General features: G+C 41.6%; 2 protein-coding genes across 4 annotated transcripts in view; one reads left to right on the top strand and one right to left on the bottom strand.

Annotated features, from left to right (window-relative positions):
• Positions 1-2,682: 2,682 nt before the first annotated feature.
• Positions 2,683-5,477, bottom strand: cyr61 (cysteine rich angiogenic inducer 61). Its single transcript, XM_022750088.1, has 5 exons — positions 5,222-5,477; positions 4,798-5,023; positions 4,130-4,474; positions 3,806-4,008; positions 2,683-3,687 (listed from the first exon to the last, which is right to left on the bottom strand). Exons 1-5 carry the CDS (start codon positions 5,267-5,269, stop codon positions 3,385-3,387), a joined length of 1,125 nt encoding a protein of 374 aa, XP_022605809.1. The 5' UTR covers positions 5,270-5,477; the 3' UTR covers positions 2,683-3,384.
• Positions 5,478-6,661: 1,184 nt separating this feature from the next.
• Positions 6,662-18,687, top strand: part of ddah1 (dimethylarginine dimethylaminohydrolase 1) — a 79,765-nt gene continuing 67,739 nt past the window's right edge. Inside the window, exons 1-2 of one of the 3 annotated variants that reach the window (XM_022750213.1) lie at positions 6,662-6,956; positions 13,032-13,358. In XM_022750213.1, coding sequence (XP_022605934.1) covers positions 13,065-13,358 — 294 coding nt within the window. In that variant the 5' untranslated portion in view covers positions 6,662-6,956; positions 13,032-13,064. Of the gene's footprint in view, positions 6,957-12,808; positions 12,872-13,031; positions 13,359-18,687 lie in introns of those variants that run through there. The other 2 variants (XM_022750298.1, XM_022750385.1) reach the window with 2 other exon arrangements.

The following is an 18,687-nucleotide window of genomic DNA, read 5'->3' as shown; positions in this document are numbered from 1 at the left end:
CGGCCCTCTGGGGACAGACTGAACAGTCCAACAGCCTGGGAGGGAATTGACTCTGATTTCCCCCTAAGCCCGCTCATCAGTTATTCTCATGTAATTGCAGATGGGGATCTGATGGGTGTGTCCGAAGACTTGAATCACTGTCGCTGGTGTGTGTGTGTGTGTGTGTGTGTGCGTGCGTGTGTGTGTGTGTGTGCGTGCGTGTGTGCGCTCATGCTGATTGCAGTGAGAGGGTCCCACACCCTGTCAGGATTTGGCAAATGGATGTGGCTTACATCACTTTACTACAGTGAGGAATGAAAATGTAATATGCAGATACCTAATTTAAAATAGTATTTGTAAGATTCCAGATTCTGTTGCACATTTGATAGCAGTGAGTCTTTAAAATGTGCAGGTGTTACCAGGTGAGTCAGTCAAGATAAAAATCATACAGAGAATGCTTTTTCCTCTTTTGTCCAGCAGATGGTGCTTTTTAAAGTAGATGCCTCTGTATTTGTAGTTGGTGTCCAGCCTCTAACCCCCCCTGCTTCTTGCCCCTGGTTTCCTTATAACAGTGAATATTAACCTGAGGTTATAGACAAGGGGGTTGTTAAATAGCTGACATCAGTGCTCAGCAGCTTCCAGTATGTTGTAATGGCCACTCTTGATCCTGTTAGCTTCTGGTTGTACAGCATTACGTAGTGCTTGATGAAGCTTTAATGCTAATGTCTTTGTCATATAAACACATTTTGGGTTCGGGGGAATGAGGTAGTCGCTGAGTGATTTAATTGCAGGGGCGCCTGTGTGTGAGAGTCTTGTTTGCCTGTGTGTCTGAGAGCAACAGTTTTTACAGGTTTGTGCTGTGTTGGCCGGGGCACCGTGGTTTATTTCTCACAATAAACGTAATCTCTGGGTTCTCTCAGACAGCTAAGGCTGAGGGACTGTGAGCCTCGCTACTGTGCTTGTCTGTACATTATGAAGGAATGTTACGGATGACCGAAAGGACTGCTCACATAACATACAGTTGCCATTACATAACCACGTTAGCTGCATTGTGTTAACAAGAAAAATGACAGTCCGATTGCATGGCACTTTACAAGCTATGAAGGACAGAGATGAACATTTTTTTCCTTAAGGAAGCAACACAAAGAGAAAGAAGAAAAACAGGGCTCCCAGAAAGTGTTTTGACTGTAAATCCAGGCTCCAAGGGGCAGCCACACATCTTTGTGATTAGGTAAACCTCAGAAGCCTTTCATGTGAGCAATCTGTAAAACCTCAGTGGGCACATCCTGTGTGGTATGCAGTTCAATCAAAGGCAACGTGTCCTGCTCAACCTCTTATTAAATACACTTGATTAAGACTTATTTCCAACAGCTATGCAGGAAAGTTGTGCACAAGTGCCATGTAGATTGAGATAGACAGCTTTTTATAGTTGTTTGTGAGAAGATAAAATGCCTTTTGTGGATACAAGTGAGGACTTGGGAGTGTTTGTGTATATTTGGAAAATCTTCTTAGCTAAAGTGAACATGTTGCTCTGAAATATTTTCCAACATCTGCCGCCCATCAGGATGTCTGCTTTCTGAGCCACTGCTGCATTCCTGAGCCGCTCCCTCTACCTGGATCAAAAAAGAAACCCTTCCCTGTCGTTGCCCCTGAGCTTTGCTCTGCCTACCCCAGTTCAAACTGTACTGTAGGTATTTATACCAGGTGCAAGCATCTGCCACCAGACCCTGTGACCCTGTAAAAACGTGTCCTCTTCAGACTGATACTTATCGCTTTATTTTTTCATATTGCATGGGTTTCATGTACCTTGTGGTCATAAAACTCACAGGCTTAAAGCTAACATGACCAATCTGAGCTCAGGTAAACATAAATAATGAGAAGGAGTTATGTGGTGTTTATGTGACAGTAACAACACACTGTCTCAGTAGCTGGAAAACTAAATTTAAAGTTTTCTATGACCACAGAAGCAAATATGTCACCCCTATTTCCTGTCCTTCCCCTTTTTCTCCCTCATAATAGTATTTCTTAATGCCTGTTAAAGTGAAACCTGGAAGGGAAACTTAAGCCCTCCGTACTCCGCAGGGCTGTTTACAACGCTTTAGCAGACCCCTGCAGTTTAAGAGCCAGCAGAGGCCAATGCAACTAATTCACTGTTAAAGGCAACTGCTAATGAATTAGGTCAATTTGGTAGTGCTATTCCACCGTGTGAAAAAAAGCTTACCCGGGAATGCATGCTTTGTATACACCCCATTGTATACAATAATAGTCATTGTCCTTGTTGCATGGTGTCTAATCCCAGCCCATTCAGTGCAGCACTTAAGATTCTTGGCATACTCCCATACTCATTGCTACTCGTGGACTTAATCTTTTTTTCCCCCCTCTCAGAATCAGTCAAGTGTATGGCTTAGCCAGATCAAATGAAAGCAAGCTAGCCTGCTGCAGAATAGCATTCCAAAGCACAGAAAGTCAGGAGAGAGAGCCTCCAAGGTTGAGTTATATAAGAACAGACTGACCCTGCTCAGTGTCTGTCTGAGAATCTGCTGGGTCTACACAATGATATAACAGGGGGATTTTCTCTGGAAGTAGTGACTTTAAATGTCCTCCCCCACCTTTGTGCATGGGAGTGTTGTTTGTTTGTTTGTTTGTTGTGTCCTGCAGTGTAGTCTGAACAGACCGGACTCAGGCAGTGTTATATTTCATAAATAAATCAGTTTTATTTGTAGCATATAAAATTAAATCATTTTACAATTTATTCCAGTATGACACATAATATCCAAATAAAGTAGCTACATTTTTCGATAAATAATATTAATAACAATAATAAAAACATTCATTCATCCTTTGACATGTTTCGCTTTGTCTTTTTCATGAAGGGAGTTCAATAGCTGCCACAAAACATGAACAGTAATGCCCACGTCAGGAAGGAATGAAACCGCACACTTGTTAAACAAGTCAAGAGGCTACATTTCGGTGTCATGTTCTTAAGATACAGGATGGTATGCTAATTGAAGTTGCGCATGTGCATATCTACATATACACACACAAGTCAACAGTCTGGGTCATGTCTGATGTAAAGGATCAAAATATACACAGTGAATTGATATCAGCGACTAACATAAATGTACAAATATTAATTACATCTTGCTCCATAACGAAGCTACTTCAGATGCTCCATTAATATGAAGCAGTTCTTATTAAGAATGCTGATGTAGTCACAGCAAACAGTGCACTTCATTAAGTCCTCATGATGTAAGCCCACAATTCCTTGGGAATCTAGTTACAACAAGAAGCTGGTAGTTGATTGGTGGTCTATTTACACCCCTGCATTCATCTGGACTGCCATTGGCCGCCAGCGATGCTGATGATCTCTTTCTCTTGTTGAGGGGTTTGCGCGTTCGTCACCAATCAGTCTCTGAACTTGTGGATGTCGTTGGAGAGGCGGTAGAATGGGTAGGAGGCTTCGTTGGCATGGGGACAGTTGTAGGTGCACTTGCAGGACTCGATCATCATGATGTTCTTGTTGAAGGTCTCGCCATCCTCGCAGCGGAACTTGACCCGGATGGTTCTGGTGACATGAGGGCTGCAGCAGCGCCCATCCACGCAGGCTCCGCAGTACTTGGGCCTGTACTTCTTCAGGCTGGAGCAGCCGGCGTAGGTGAACTTCACTGGCTGACTGGACTTCTTGGTTCTGCTACACTTCTTTCCTTTCTGCAGAGGATTAAACAAAAGGGAGATGGAGATTAGTTTTGCACTTGGACCAAGCAGTGGCATGTTTTCAGTGTCATGCATGCTTCCATTTCATTCAATCATGGTGGCTCAAGCTTACCTTGAGACTGGAGTAAGGTGACTGGGTGCATGGCCGCACTTCACAGATTCTTGTCTCTTTGACCAGCTTGCACTCGCTGTTGTTGTTGGTGACTCTGGTGGAGATGCCAGTTCCACAGCTCTTGGAGCACTGGGACCAGGGTGTGGTTTGGATGATGCACTTCTGGCTGTCAAACATGTGGACTTCAGGCTGTGGTCTGAATGCTGTGATTAAAAGAAATAAAAAAAACATCAAGTTAGCAACTTGAAATCTTATTCACTTTAAGATCTTTCCATTGATGGTTCCAGAAAAAAAACATTTCCAGAATAAAAGGCTGCTTCTTACCTGGTAGAGACTTGAGTCCTCCCTCGACAATTTCAATGAGCTCATTCCTGTTGGTGAGGTCTCTTTCCAGTTCATCTGTCATTGTGTCCTTTCCAAAGATCCTCTCCAGGATGTCTGTCTCCTTGCCATCATCACACACCCACTCCTCACAGCACTGGCCTGCAACCTTGACCAGTCTTGGGTTGGCGCAGCCCAGGTTGGGCAGGGAGAGCTCCTGTGGGCACAGTGGCACGCATCCCACTGCCCCATCGATGCATGTGCACTGGTGTTTACAGTTGGGCTGGAAACTCTCTCCATTCTGGTAGATCCTGCTATTGTACTCGCAGGGTCTGCCCTCTGACTTGGCTGCAGCGGGGAGAAAAAACAGGAGGAAAGGAATGTTATTCTTTCCTGCTCTGCTCAGAGACGTCTGCTGAAGACATCACATGGCTGCCAGATAAGGATCAGTTAAACTGTGAAATTCTTCAGGCTGCCTGAGGAGTCTCTTTCCCTCCACAGTGGGCTGTCTGTGCTTTGAGGTTTAGTCTAAGTTTCCTCCTAGCTGCATTCCACAGTGTTGAAATCATACAGGTTCCCATACTCCTGAATTAAGCTCCCTTATTTTCTCTAAAAAAAAAAAAAAACTTCAGAGGCATGCACATCTGGAGCTGAGTGATCTTTATACATACCTCGACAGATGCCACGAGTAGTAGCAGCAGCAAAGCTGGCCCCAAAGTTACACTCCAGCCCTTTAGTGTGGTCACAAGGCTCGGTCAGGCTGCAGTCTTCGTTCAGCTGCCTGGCGCAAACTTTGCAGCAGCCGCAGCCATCCAGGACCACGCTCACGCCGGGTGCGCACTTGGGCATCTCCAGCGGGCACTCACACACGGAGGGGCAAGAAGAGGAGGAGAGGACCTGCACAGCAACAACAAAACCCCTTATTATTAAAGGCTGAAACTTTTGAAGTCATGCCACACAGACCATATCAAAACTAAAGAACTCTCTTGGCATTTCGTCCCCTTAAAAGAAACATTTGCTCATTTTCCTCTCCTTAGGCTAAATTATAACTACTGAAACGTTTCCCTTTAAGACTGAAATAGAGGAATAACTTACCAAGTTCGGGCTTCCAAAGAAGGCGAGGAAAACAGTAAGCATCAGCATCTTGGATAAATTTTCTTGTGCGCGTTCAAGAGGAATCCTGTTCCCAGTTTATGAAAAGTAGATATAGTCTGTCTTCGGAGGAGTCCTTAGGTATTCCCTCACTCAGTCGTCTGTCTCTCTTGACTTGTTTGCTGGTAGTCTCTGGTGTTAGAGGCTCCTTTAGAGTAGATGAAGCTCTTGGTAAAGCGGTTGCAGTCTGCTGAGGTCCGGCCACCTCCGGACTTTTATACCGTAGTGGGAAGCTGACGTCGTTCCTGGGCTGCCTGCTGAACTGTTCCCAAACTATGCCAGGAATGTTTCTCGGCGCATTTTCCATCCAAGACCTAAGCTCCACCCTGTCTAAACCTTTCTCTTTTTTCTTTCTCAAATGGATTTTTCCCCCCTGGATCCCATCTGAACACACTTTTCCGTCTCACATTTTTCCCTTCTTGTTTATACCCCCTTTCATTTTCTTCCTCTGCTTGCTTCTCACATCTATCAACTCAAGTTCAGTGGAGTTTTCTGTAGAAGTAGTGGATTTTATGGGCTTTTTTGTAACTTCTTTTTGTCTGTGATAATAATTCCTGGGTGGCATACGTGTTTTTTTCACTTTGTCCACAAATAAGTGAAAGAAATAATTTGATATTTTATAAGTTATTGGTTTCAGTCCAACTGTTGACAGATTCTAGGTTTTAAAACATGTTACCCTGTGATTTAAAATATCATAAAACATGTCACCTATCATCCCAAAGTAACATCCCAGTGTGTAGAAAACGTGCCAAAAGGTATTTTAATGTAACTATAAACTCATTTCAGTGTCATTTATACAGTGTCTCCCGAATGAGAATGAGACTACTGGTGATTTCTGTGTCAGTAATGCTTTTGCTGATTAAAGCAATTTGTTAAATACACTTTTATAGGTTGTTGTAGTGGCCACGTTTAAAATAGCTTTAGGTTTTTGTCTGTGAGTCTTAAAGGTGTGGGCAGAAATACGTTTAACAGTGTCTATTTCTGGCTCTGCAGTGCCTTTATTCAGAGGAGCTAAGCATTTCCAGATGCGCACCAGAGCTCAGACGTAACAATATTGCCATATTTGGTATGGCAGTAGCCCACATTATTAACATATTTCTCTCCCTTTGGCCAGCAGACCACAAAGCATTCCTGACAGCTTAAAGGCTTGTTAAATATGTTCTTCATGCAGGGAAATTCCTTTGCATTCATTCCTTGAGGCAATTTGACTTTTCACGCAATCTGTCCATCACTTTTCGGGGGGTGCGGGGGGGGGGAGTGGGGGTCCCGGGGTAGGTGAAGGGATCCAATTTTCCACAAGAGATGTTGTGGTGTTGGTGGGGGGAGACAAATCTACTTGGTCTTTGTCTACTTTTTTTTTTTTCTTTTTTTTTTTTCTTTTTTCTTTTTTTACATCAGGGGTCTCAATAAGTCCCCTTCACCGAAGTTTTCCAATTATTCCGATTGATGAAAACATTCACCAGAGGGAAACGAAATGCGTAAAGACGCAACATAAACCGTTATTATGACCATGAACGGCTAAAGAGGACATTTTGCATGAGAGCAGACTGTTTGTTTGTGTTTATAGGGATCGGACATCTCTCTACTTCTCTCTCCCCCGTAGCCTCCTGTGTAGACTTAACATAACGATACACACTGAGACAGCAGCACTGAACCAGACGGCCGAAGAGCCTCTCCGGTGAGTTTTTAACACTTCTTCTTCTCCTTCGTCGTCACTTTATTCCACGGGCTCTTTGATGACCACGACTCAGCGTTTACCTGCAAAACCCTGACTCATCATCGCACTCCCGATATACGAATATGAATCATAGCAGCTAAAATAGAATATGAGATCTTTCAGCAAAAGTAAATAACTCTTGAAAGTGTTTTTTTTTCCTCTAGTCATTCCATACCCGAGGTGGACAGGCGGACACTGAACACTGAAACTTTTTTTTTTTATAGACTTGACGTAACTGAGGGTTTCTCACGCGGACTGTCTGGGTTTAGGTTTTGATTTTACGGACGTGATTTCATACTTCCAGTTCAAGACACTAGATGGTGATGTGTAAAGGATAACTATGTACATGATATAAAGAATGACCAATATCCAAATGTCAGTAAGCAGAACAGAACAGGTCATATTTATACGATTACGTTGTTGATTCATATAGCCTGTTGCTTGTGTACGTGTGAATAGGAGGTGTGACTCTGTGTGTGCGTGTGCGTGTGTGTGTGTGTGTGCGTACAGCCTATTTGGACAGGGGGTGTGTCTGTGTGAGCACGTGTTTTTCTATCTTGTGTGTATTTTTTTTTTGGCTCTATGTGTGTGTGTGTGTGTGTGCCCTATGTAAATATAAAATGTAAGATTCTGGAAGGGCACTCCATTGATTTTACGCATCAGCATCAGTTTCCTCACCAGTACTAGTCAGCCCGTGAAAACAGTTGGAAAAGATCTTCTAAGGCGCTGAAGGGAGCTTTAGTTTGAAAAAACTTACCCCTGTTAATGTCATCATCTCTGTTTGGGTTTGGAGATGAATTATTTTTAAGAGACAGGGTGCATAGCGAACTGGTTCAAGGTGGTTCAGGGATGCTTTAACAACAACATGGTGTTGGGTGCATTATGGGAACTGTAGGATCCAACATTTTCAGATCTTGGCCCATACAAGGAAACTAAAAGTCAGGATATCCCCACCATTAATGTTGATCATTCTCTTAATGCCTCCCATAAGTCTCCTAACTTTGTGGAAGTGCAATGCTAAATTTGCTGGAATACCCCTTTAATGTCTGTGGACTGCTTGTACAGCCGGTCTTATGTCATGTCTTGTTTGATTGTCCTCTGCTGTGTTGATCTTAAGTCTATTGTATGTGAGTGCGTGTGTATATGGCTGTTATGGCGAGAGGAAACAGTGTTGTCATTGTGCGTCAATGGAGAATAACATTCATTCCATAATTACCCATTCAGCTCAGGAAACATTCCAAAAGCTGGACATGCGTCTCCATGTTGTAATTGTCCTGGCATAATAGTTTCCATTAAGGCTGTCTGAGAACCCCCATCACACATGCATACAGTTTACACACTCCTTTGCCCCCCCCCAAAAAAAAAACAAAAAAAAACTTGAGGACGGGGTGTCTTTCCTTCACAGACATTATCACTGGATTATTCTCACAGCTCTGTAACATGGCTAACTGAGCAGCTTCACAGCCTCCAGCTGAGACGCTTATGCGATTTCACTGTTGACTAAAGTTTGAGAGATTGTGTGTTGTGTTGCGGCTCAGTGTAATGGAAACCTATTGTCCGATCCCACAAGAAGCTCTCACAGCTGAAGAGACGGCGTTCTCAGGAAGTCTGTGGCGAGCAGCCCTCAGCCTCCCCATTTCTGTCTAAGTGACAGATGGAACAGAACAGGACAGTCCGGCATGTTTAGACAACAGATTCCATTGTAATATATTCAAGATAAATGTCATCGCTGGTATGCAGTGTGTATGAGCAACATTTCCTTTCTCTGTCAGCTCACAGAGCAGCAGGAAGTCTGCTGAGTTATGAGTCGTTCTCGTGTAAACCAGGGCAGAGATGAAACCCATGATTAAAACACTAAGCCAAGTTCTGAAGATCTGAAAAGGCTGCAGGATGACAGAACTCCCTAGATTACAGATTCACATGAATTTCATTGGAACATTTGTGGGTAGGTTTCGCTGATTGAGGCACAGTCCTGGCTGTGACCCCAAGAGTTAGATCATTTTGTCTTTGTTATCTTGATGTAATTAAACGAAAAGACCTTGAGGGAGGATCGCCGTTTCATAATCTTGTTATGAGTGAAATTTTTTCATATCCTGTATTGTGTAATTTCTCCCTCCAAGTTTATTTTGGGTTTGTGCAGTTTATGCTTAAAGTTGAAGACTGCATTTTTACTTGTGATTATAAGATATTCTGCAAGTAGTCCACCTCTGTTCATGATCTTGTGCAAAAAACAGTCAGTACATTCCTGTTGTTTATTGCTATTGTAATGTGCAGGACATTGTTCAGTAGGGTATGTTCAGTAGGATTGTGGACAGTGCTTAGCTACTATGTGACAGTGGTGAAGCTAAAGTCCACAACACAGGACACTCAGGCCTGTTACATAGTCCGCAAACAGCATCATGAGACGGGTCTCTTGTGTACTTGTGCAGTTTATTGTGTAGTCAACATGCTGCTACAATATCACACATCAGGGAAGTGCAACAACACTATTTAAAGAAGTGTGTTGGCAAAAATGAGAAAACTGAAGTCATTAGTTGCTTGGGTGGGAACTTGACCGATTGAGGGGGGGAGAAGAGCAACAATACACTGCTGACAGATCAAAACTCTGATATAAAGGCTACAAAGGTCACAATGACAAATGGGCTGAAGTTCAGCCTATTTGCAAAACGTACTGGTACAGGATGATTAAATTATTCTGTTGATTAAGATTTAAGATCTCTATTCTGATCTGATGAAACTTGCCCAAGGCATCTGAAATGCGAAACACAGAAGAACAAACTAATCCTTGTGAAATGGGATCAGTTAACATTCACATACTGTCAGCACCTCGCTGTAAAAATCAGAGGAATCTACGGGCCCTGTCAAAAAAAGACAAAAGAAGAGTCTCCACTTTGTCAAAATACGTAATCAGCAGTTATGATTATGTGGAAAAATGTCTTCCATTTGTGTCTTATTCAATTGTAGGAAAGAGAGGTTCAAGGAGAAATTCTCCCTTTGATATTCTGAAACAATATCATCAATCTCTAAAATTCACTGCATTCCTGGAGTTATTGTATGATGAAGTGTTGTACCTTTTTGGTATCTGATTGCCCTCAACCTGCCTGCTCTAGCTCCAGATACTTAATGTGCAAATACATTGCTTAAAGGATAAGGCTAACCTATGTGTTAGTCTTAGTCCTTTCCGTGGCTCTCAAACACAAACTGTCACAAACATAGAGTTTCATTTTTGAAAATAGCCTAGTAATTTCTTAAAACTGTTGGGCACTGTAGTTTTTAGCTAACTTTACTCAAAGAGGTAAGTAGTGCATTTGCTTGGAACTATTTTCAGCCAGGGATTGTTGCACATTTTGTGCACAAGTGAGTATTTACAGCAGCAGGATGGTGTATGTTGGATTGGATGTTCAAAAGAACTTATCTACCTATAGTATATATGGCATCTGTTTCCTCTTTTGTTTCTTATTTTACTTGCTCCAAGATCCTACAAGACTTTGTTGGTGTAAGTGCACGTAAATGGCAAAACTACTAGTTTTGGATAAAGGTACATGATGATAAATGTCTGTACATCCTTTCCTCTAAATGAAACTTGTCTTGTCTGTTAATGTCAAATGCCGACAGACTCTTATCAAAACTGACATTTACTCCAAATTTTTCTTAGATAGCAGAAAAACATCTTAATCGTTTCCATCTAGAAACATCCATTTTTATCATTTCATTTCATGCCATTTCATCACATTATCTTCTGTGGTAATTAGGCTTATGAATTTTTCTGAATGCCAAAAGCTAAATGTGCTCTGTGCACCTGTGTAATCAGGCATGTCTGTGCCACATTAGACGTCTACAATCTCATCATGAGTCCAATCATACCAGACAAATAAAGAGGCGCTGCTTTTGGTGCCGCAGCTGGAGCATCGTGTCTGCTTTCACTCATTTTCTTTTATAGCTGCACAATGTACCAGCCAGGTGTGCCTGAAGTATGAGGGCTTTCCTTCATCCAAAGTAACCCAAATTCCTCAGCATGGAGAGAAAAGAGAAAAGAGAGGGTCTTTTCTTGGGCCACGTCCATCCATGATGAGGAATGATGGAAAAAAAGAAGAAACCTGGGTGGGGGCAGGTGTTAGTGTTGGGAGGAGGGTGGTGGTTGGTGATCCTGGCTGGAGTGGAAAAAGGAATGTGGGGCTCCTGGAATGTTTAGAGCAGTCGGGGATAATTGAGTGAATCTGGAACAAGAAAAGACAAACCGAGGTCCCGCGGTGGAAGAATGTGCTTCTGGGACGTCTGAAGAAACATTCCATCCATTCAGACAGCTTCACCGGGCCCAGAACCTTCCTTAGATGGCACCATAGGGAATATAACCCCCCCCACCAAACACCCTTCCTCCTCCCATACACACACATACTTACACTGCTCTTCCTTTCACACTCTTCTTGCCTTACACTTCACACACTGCAGGACAAGTAGAGATTTATACTGTATATATTCTTTGCCCTTGAAGTTTGTGTACATTATTTCTTAAAGTCTGCCAAGAGTGAAGCAGATACACATGTCCTCAAGTTCAAGAACAGGCATTTCTTCTTATGATCTGTCTTTATCAGTTTTTATTTGCAGCAATTGAAGTATATTTTAATAAAGCATGGAATCCAAGCAGGGTCTATATTTCTTACTCTAATGTCTTTATGTCCCTAGCTTTGGGAAGATCCAGATAAGATAGCGTCTCTTTTGTTTCTAGTAAGGTTGTCCAGGAAAGATCTCACCCTTATTCTTCAAGTCAGACATCAAAAACATCCCTCACTATGTTCATCCATTGTTTATGATCTTCCGCTTTATGACCATTCAGATTTTTACAGAGATACTGGCCACTTCTTATTACTATTCCTTCTACATTTACATTTACTCATTAGGTGGACGCTTTTATCCAAAGTGATTTACAAGTGAGGGGCATAAAGCTTCAGTGCATTAGTGTAAGAACTCAGTTCAATAAGAGCAAGGAGATCTGGTAAAGATAGATAAAATATCTTGGGGATCCCATAACATTAAAATGCCATATATTTTCTCAACATATGTCAATCTTGATACATGATCAGAAATTGTGCAAATAATTGGCGTCCATGAAATAGTTAATTTATTGTTTAATTAAATTGTGTTCTCATATTCCTAACAAATGGTTTCTTTTACACTCATTCCAGAAAGCATCCTGTATAAATCTTAAAACACAAGAGCATTTCTGTAGGAATGTTACAGTGGTCCAGAAACAGTCATCGTTATAGTAGAAATGAGGCCGCAACCAGCAATTATACTTTGATTAATATAAAAGAAGAGACGGAAAATGGTGAAAAATGATCAAGTGTTTCCCAACTCGCTTCAGATTTCTTGCTTTGTCTCCCCAACAGGCCAAAACCAAAATATATCCAGTTTACTATCTCACAAGACAGAAAAGCAGCAAATCCCCCAAACTGAGAGGTCAGATGTTAGACGTATTGCATTTTTACTTGAATAATGATTTTAACCATTAATCTAGTATCAAAATAGTTGATGAATAACTTAACTACTAACGCTAACTAGTTCCTTTACATATCTCTGAAAGTAACTATGGAAAAATTAGGAAATAATATGGAATGTATAATAATAATAATAATGTGGAATATATCGTCGACTTTTTCAAGAGACTTTTAGCATGAAATAGTTTGACTTGCAGGCTCTACTTTGCAGATCCCGTGTGGAACTGATTGAGCCATAGGTTCAGTGTGTTTCTGACTGTCACTTGTTGGGCTGGACGCCTCACTGAGGGCTGACAGACTCGCAGGCTACACGTGATTGTCGGTGCGCGTCACCGAAGCGCCGTCGCTCGCCTGGAGACTGGAACAGGGCTGACTGACACTGTATGTAGCAGGCTACTGTAAATAAAGAATAAAAACCCAGCAAACTAACGGGGAACAAATAAGCAAGCCAGGCAGCATCGAGTTAACTAATAGTAGTTTCTCTCATTCATTCGCTGAGTTGTCTGTGAGGGTTTTTTTTTTTTGGTCCTTTTTTTTCCAGATTTGAGCGTGCCAAGTGAAGGGAAAGCAAAACATGGCTGGTTTAATGGCAGGTTTTGGTCATTACACCCACGCCGTCGTCCGGGGAATCCCCGCGTCCCTGGCCAAAGAAGCGCTCCGGAGCAGCCAGTCGGAGGTGAACCTCACCAAGGCGCAGAAGGAGCACGAGGCGTACGTCGAGGTCCTGAGGACGAGGCTCGGGCTGGAGGTGGTCGAGCTCCCCGCGGACGAGTCGCTCCCGGACTGCGTGTTCGTGGAGGACGCGGCCGTGGTGTGCGGTGACACGGCGCTCATCACCAGACCCGGGGCAGAGAGCAGGAGGAGAGAGGTAGGGTAGGGGAAGTGTCAGCGTGATTCATTGTGCCAAAGATAAAACAAAAAGTTTGATGTGAAAGTGAAAGTGAGGAGGAAGGAGTCCTCCACCCCTCGCTCGCCCGGTGTGCTCACTTCGCATGCAATTAATGAGCTGCAGGGCTGCATGCAGTAATGATAAATACTAAAGTGTCTTATCTATGTGACAGTCTGTAGGCGATTATTAGCAATGGATTTAAAAAAAAAACAAACAAACAAATAGTATTCTTTTAAAATCATGATTTCCCCTTTAAGTCTTTGAGTCAATTGATCATTAAGTCATTTAACGCTCGCTACAGCTGTGTGCTGCCTAATGAAATCTGCACAAATTTGTTAAACGTGGATTTAAGGAGGGTGCACCCTCAACCACGCCAGCATGGCTGAAAGCTGCACAAATCACCAGCTTTGCCATATGGAGATCACATTTTAACCATATTGTGCACCAGCCTATGCAAAGGGTTAAGGTGATTTTGCACGAGGAGACGCCCATTTCAAAAACGACAATGTTTTTTTTTTTTTTTTTTTTTTTTACATACAGTATCATATGTGCTTGTGTCACACCATAGATGTTCTTATCTAAGCAGCAGTTTGAAAATGATTGACCTTTTTTTCATGTTGAACAGTCTATACATTGTACTTTGTGTGGTAATGTATGGTTATTATTGTCACTTCATATTATAAGTGGCTTGTCAGTATAATTTGTGGGATGCTCCTAAAAGCATGTCAAGAGTTCTTACTTCATAACTCAAATAGTAATTGGCTGATTAAAGCAGGATAAAAAATGAAACCCAGACATGTAGTGTAGGAACTGAGAGGCTTTATGACTGCTGAAATGAATGAATTGACATTGACAGACATTTTTTTGAAAACAAAACAACAGTATGAGTGCATTCAGTTGTCAAGTGAGGGTAGCTGCAGTGTAGGGTAGCCGTGTGTGTGAGTGTGAGTGTGAGAGAGAGAGAGAGAGAGAGAGCGCGTGCATGTGTAAATGACAATGAGGGAAACGGTAGGGCAGCTTCTGTGAAAACCCCTGTCATTTCACATCAGAGTCACTTTACTTGGCTCACTGGTGCTAATGGTCCCCAGCCTCACTGGCGGCTGGGATATTGATTGAAAAGCTTTGGTGCTGCTACCTTCAGCCACCACATTTCATTTATGCTGAACGTGTTGCAAGTTACATTTGCATGCACATGTGCACACCATCAGCATCGGCCCTCTGCCAGAACCCTTTGTCACATTTAAATTGTGAAATTTTTCACATTTCATACAGTTATAGCAACGATTTGGTTTCTTTCCCGTAGTCTGCTCATGGGAGATGTCATCTGTGATGAATGAAAAATTGCCAAACAATGAGGTACAAGCACTTAGATAACATGTTTGCAGAAACAGGCCTGTAGAAATCACAGATTGTGTCCAGTGAATGCTGAGTATTTATTGACTCTGGCAAAATTATAAGTGATTCAGCTGAATTGGATACTTTCGTTCAGAATGAGATAAAATTATCTGTGAAAATGACATTTAATTATCATTGGGTGAGATAAAGCGCTGTGGCCTGCTGGATGCACAGGAAAATCAAAATAATGTCTCACACTGAAGTGAGAGTTACAGCTTTTGTTGGATAGTTGGGGAATATCTAGTGGTAAGTGGTTTAAGGGTGAGAGACAAAGGGACAGTCATTTTGCTGGTAATAATGTTCATCAATACCATGATCCATATTTCTGGACTGTTTGTATTCACACACAGAGAAGAGTGCCTTTTCATAATACAATTGAATGGTTGTGTGACTGAGGAATAATGGCTGTAACCACATTCAAAATGCAGTATAATCTATCTTAAACACATTTTTATCACCATAATTATTAGAACTGTAAAACTTGAGCTTTAGATTTCTTTGTCTGGTGATGCAGGATGTACGAGTTGTATCCAAACATTGTCATTATCTTCGAAGAACCAAACATTTCCCAGTGCAAATGCTTTCTGAAAAGTTTCTTCACATTCTTATCTTGCCCATTGTTTACAACAGCTGCTATGGCAACAAATATCGTGCAGCTATCTGTTCAGCTATCATGTCTTTGAACAGTCAGTTTGTTTCCTGAACCTCCCTGGTGTGTGATATAAAGTTGCAATCAGGAATATTCAACCCCTCTCACCTTGAAAGGTATTTTGGTGATGTGTATGGAATTGAATGAAAATAGACAACAAGTCTCAGTAAACAGGGTAATAATATTTATTTATTTTGATAACATAAATTGACATAATTTTATGTTCAACCCCCAACCACACTTGGTGGAGCATCCTTTTGCCTTGAGAACCTCTAATAAGTGATTTTGGTAAGTGCTGACAAGCTTCTGACACCTCTGTCTTTGAATCTTTTCCCACCCTTTTCATGCAAACGTTTCCAGCTCATTGAGGTTTGATTGTTTCCATGTTGCTTTAAATCCCACCAAAGATTTTTCTTTGGGATTTAAATCCAGGACATTCCAGGACTGATTCCTTAACCAAGCTCTGATGACTTGGAAGTGTGCTTGGGATCATTGTCTTGCTGGAGAGTCCAGTCAAAAGGTTGAAGTTCACCAGAGAAAGCATAAGATTGCTCCTCAAAATGGCTCGGTATTTCAGTGAATCCATGACGCCAGTCAAACGGTTAAGATTGCCCGTTCCTGCAGCAGAAAAACATCCCGATGTCATCACCGACTCACCTCCATGCTTCACCGTAGGGATAGTATTCCTCACCTTGCTTGCCCGCAAACTGCCAAACAGTTAAAAGATTTGTTTGTTTTTGAACGGTGTCCCAGAGCTCTGCAGGCCTATCCAAATTCCCTCTGGCATATTCCAGTCAACCCCTCTTGTGCTTCTTGGTTTAGGAATGACTTGCATCATGGAGTGCGGCCAGTTAGTCCTTGTTTGTTTAGTGAGCTTCTTATGGTTGGCACTAACACATTTGTCCCAGCCTTCATCAGGTCATCCTTTAATTCTTGTGCAGTAACACAGGGGTTTTTCTTCATAGTCCTGATGAGATGGTGAGCATCTATGATGAAATTTTGGGCTTTCTCCCACAGCCAGGCAGGTTTCTCTGCTGTGCTGTAAGTCCTGAATTTCCGTACAGTGCTCCCAATGGTGTCTTTAGGAATGTTCCAAGTCTTGGAAATCATTTTATACCCATTGTCCTTTTTGTGCAATCAAATGATCTCCTCTCTCGGCTCCTTAGTCTTCAACATGGTTGCAACACACCTTGAACACATCCCTGGGTGATGTTTATCGAAACACATCACAGCTGAAGCAAATTAAGGGTTGTTATTGAGTTCCCAGGGGTTTAATCAACTTTAGGTCATCCAGGCTCACAGTAGGTTTTAAAATCAGCAATATTATGTAGGGGTTGAGTAATTTTCTGCCTTGGCAGTATTAACAAATACAAAAATATCATTTTCTTTGTTCATTTCCTGTATCATTCAACTGATAACAACTTAATTTAAAGTAAAATCTGGCTCTGCAGGAAAGTTCAAAGTCATAAATCCTTACCTCCTTTGGGGGCCTGAATATTTCCGATTGCAACTGTATTACACTGCATGTCAGAAATGATTATAATGATTGTAATCTTCTAATGTTGTTGTAAGTTTAACAATAGTGCGTACACTTATAGTGTGTGAGCGATGCCTTATTATTCACCTCCGAGCAGATGGTGCTGTAATTATTCGGTGCATCTTTTTTGACCTGAAACATTATGGAAAATGGCAAACAGCAGGTTTTAGCCGTTTTATCGGCCCTCTGTAGAATAAATCATTTTTCTCATGGAGCTGGAAGTGAACTGCTATTGTGTGATCAATCACTTCCTGTAGTCTTCACGAATGCCTGTCCTGTCTGCTTTTGCTTGGACAGTTATGATTATATTGTCATGTCTGAAAGCTCTGAGGATAAGTCTAAGGTTCAGACACAGCTGTGTTGAAATAATTAACATTTCCCATTCGCTGTTGATTGAATAGTGAGGACTGACATTTCAGCAGCATTGCATGTAGACTAGGCAACATTACAACACTGCTTCCTAATGCTGTGATACTAGTTGAGTATTAGACTGAGTCGAGATAATCAAGTTTTTGTCAAGAGTCAACAAACATACTGGATGTCTTTAATCTGATGAGTCTGTTTTCTGAACTAAAAGATCATTGAGAATCAGGAAATGGTTTTTCTATCTACTGCATGGTTTGACCATGGTCCTGTCTATTCTCTCTGCCCTCATTCCCATATTTTAGGTCCTCTGAGTCTTCCATTTGTTGCTGCCAATTCACTGGCAAGCTTCTATCGGTTTCAGTTGCAGACAGAAGGAAGAACCTGTCACTTCTTGTCATTAACATGGCCGGTTATCTAAGTGACTCTAACTTACTTATTGTAAGTCAATTTTGAGTTATACAGATATTAATATACTGTTGGGGCAAGCGAGTGATTGTCTAATCTTAAATTTGTAAAGAAAATTCAGGTCACTTTATTGTTTGCCAGGTTCTGCTTAAAATCTTTCACTCAGATACCGTGGAGGGCAGGTGTGCAATGCTGCAAGATAATTGGTGTGGGAATTCAGAGGTGTTCTTATCTGAGTTGGGAGGAATCAATTATTCTAAGTTAAAATTTTATCGTCCGTTAGATTTGTATTGAATGGAAATTGGTCTTTGGCAATACAGTAGAAACAGAGATACATAAAATACATATATATATATATACATATATATATAAATTATTGTTTATTGCTTTGGTCTGTTTTAAATGCTGTGGGATTTTGTTTTCTGGTCTGTTGGCGTCTTCTGTCAGATCTGCTGCTTCCAGTTCCTTTTGCTTCTGTTCCTGTAATCGCTTATAAAGTCGCACTGCAGATGAAGGAGTTGGTTCACACAACTTGATCCTCCTCCTCTGTATAGGTTGAGACCACCAATATGGGATGGAATAAGTTATTAAACTTTCTTGAAGGTTGCAGGGATCTTATCCATTAGGTTGTGGCTTAAAAGCTTTATTATTGGAGGAAATGCTTTTCTAAATGGACTGCCTTATTGTGTTCTGCAGACTGGAACATTGTCTAAAAACACTCACAACAAAGAGCCAGAGTTAATTATTCCATAATACTAAACATTAGTATGATAAGCTGAAACTGTTCTTCAGGCTTGATGCAGAGCTGCAGATTGTCAGACAACCTTTATTTTCTTACTTGTTGTGAACCCATTTATTCATAATGAAAAATGGCTAGGGCTGCAACTAATTATGTTTATCATCCATTAATCTGCCAATGGAAAAAATGACATTCACAACCTTTTAAGATGTTCAGT

The sequence above is a fragment of the Seriola dumerili genome, unplaced genomic scaffold (assembly GCF_002260705.1).
Source record: "Seriola dumerili isolate Sdu_G_001 unplaced genomic scaffold, Sdu_1.0 BDQW01000002.1, whole genome shotgun sequence".
In the NCBI taxonomy this organism is placed as follows: domain Eukaryota; kingdom Metazoa; phylum Chordata; class Actinopteri; order Carangiformes; family Carangidae; genus Seriola; species Seriola dumerili.
The sequence above is the reverse complement of the archived record's forward strand: the minus strand, read 5'-3'. Positions and strand labels throughout refer to the sequence as shown.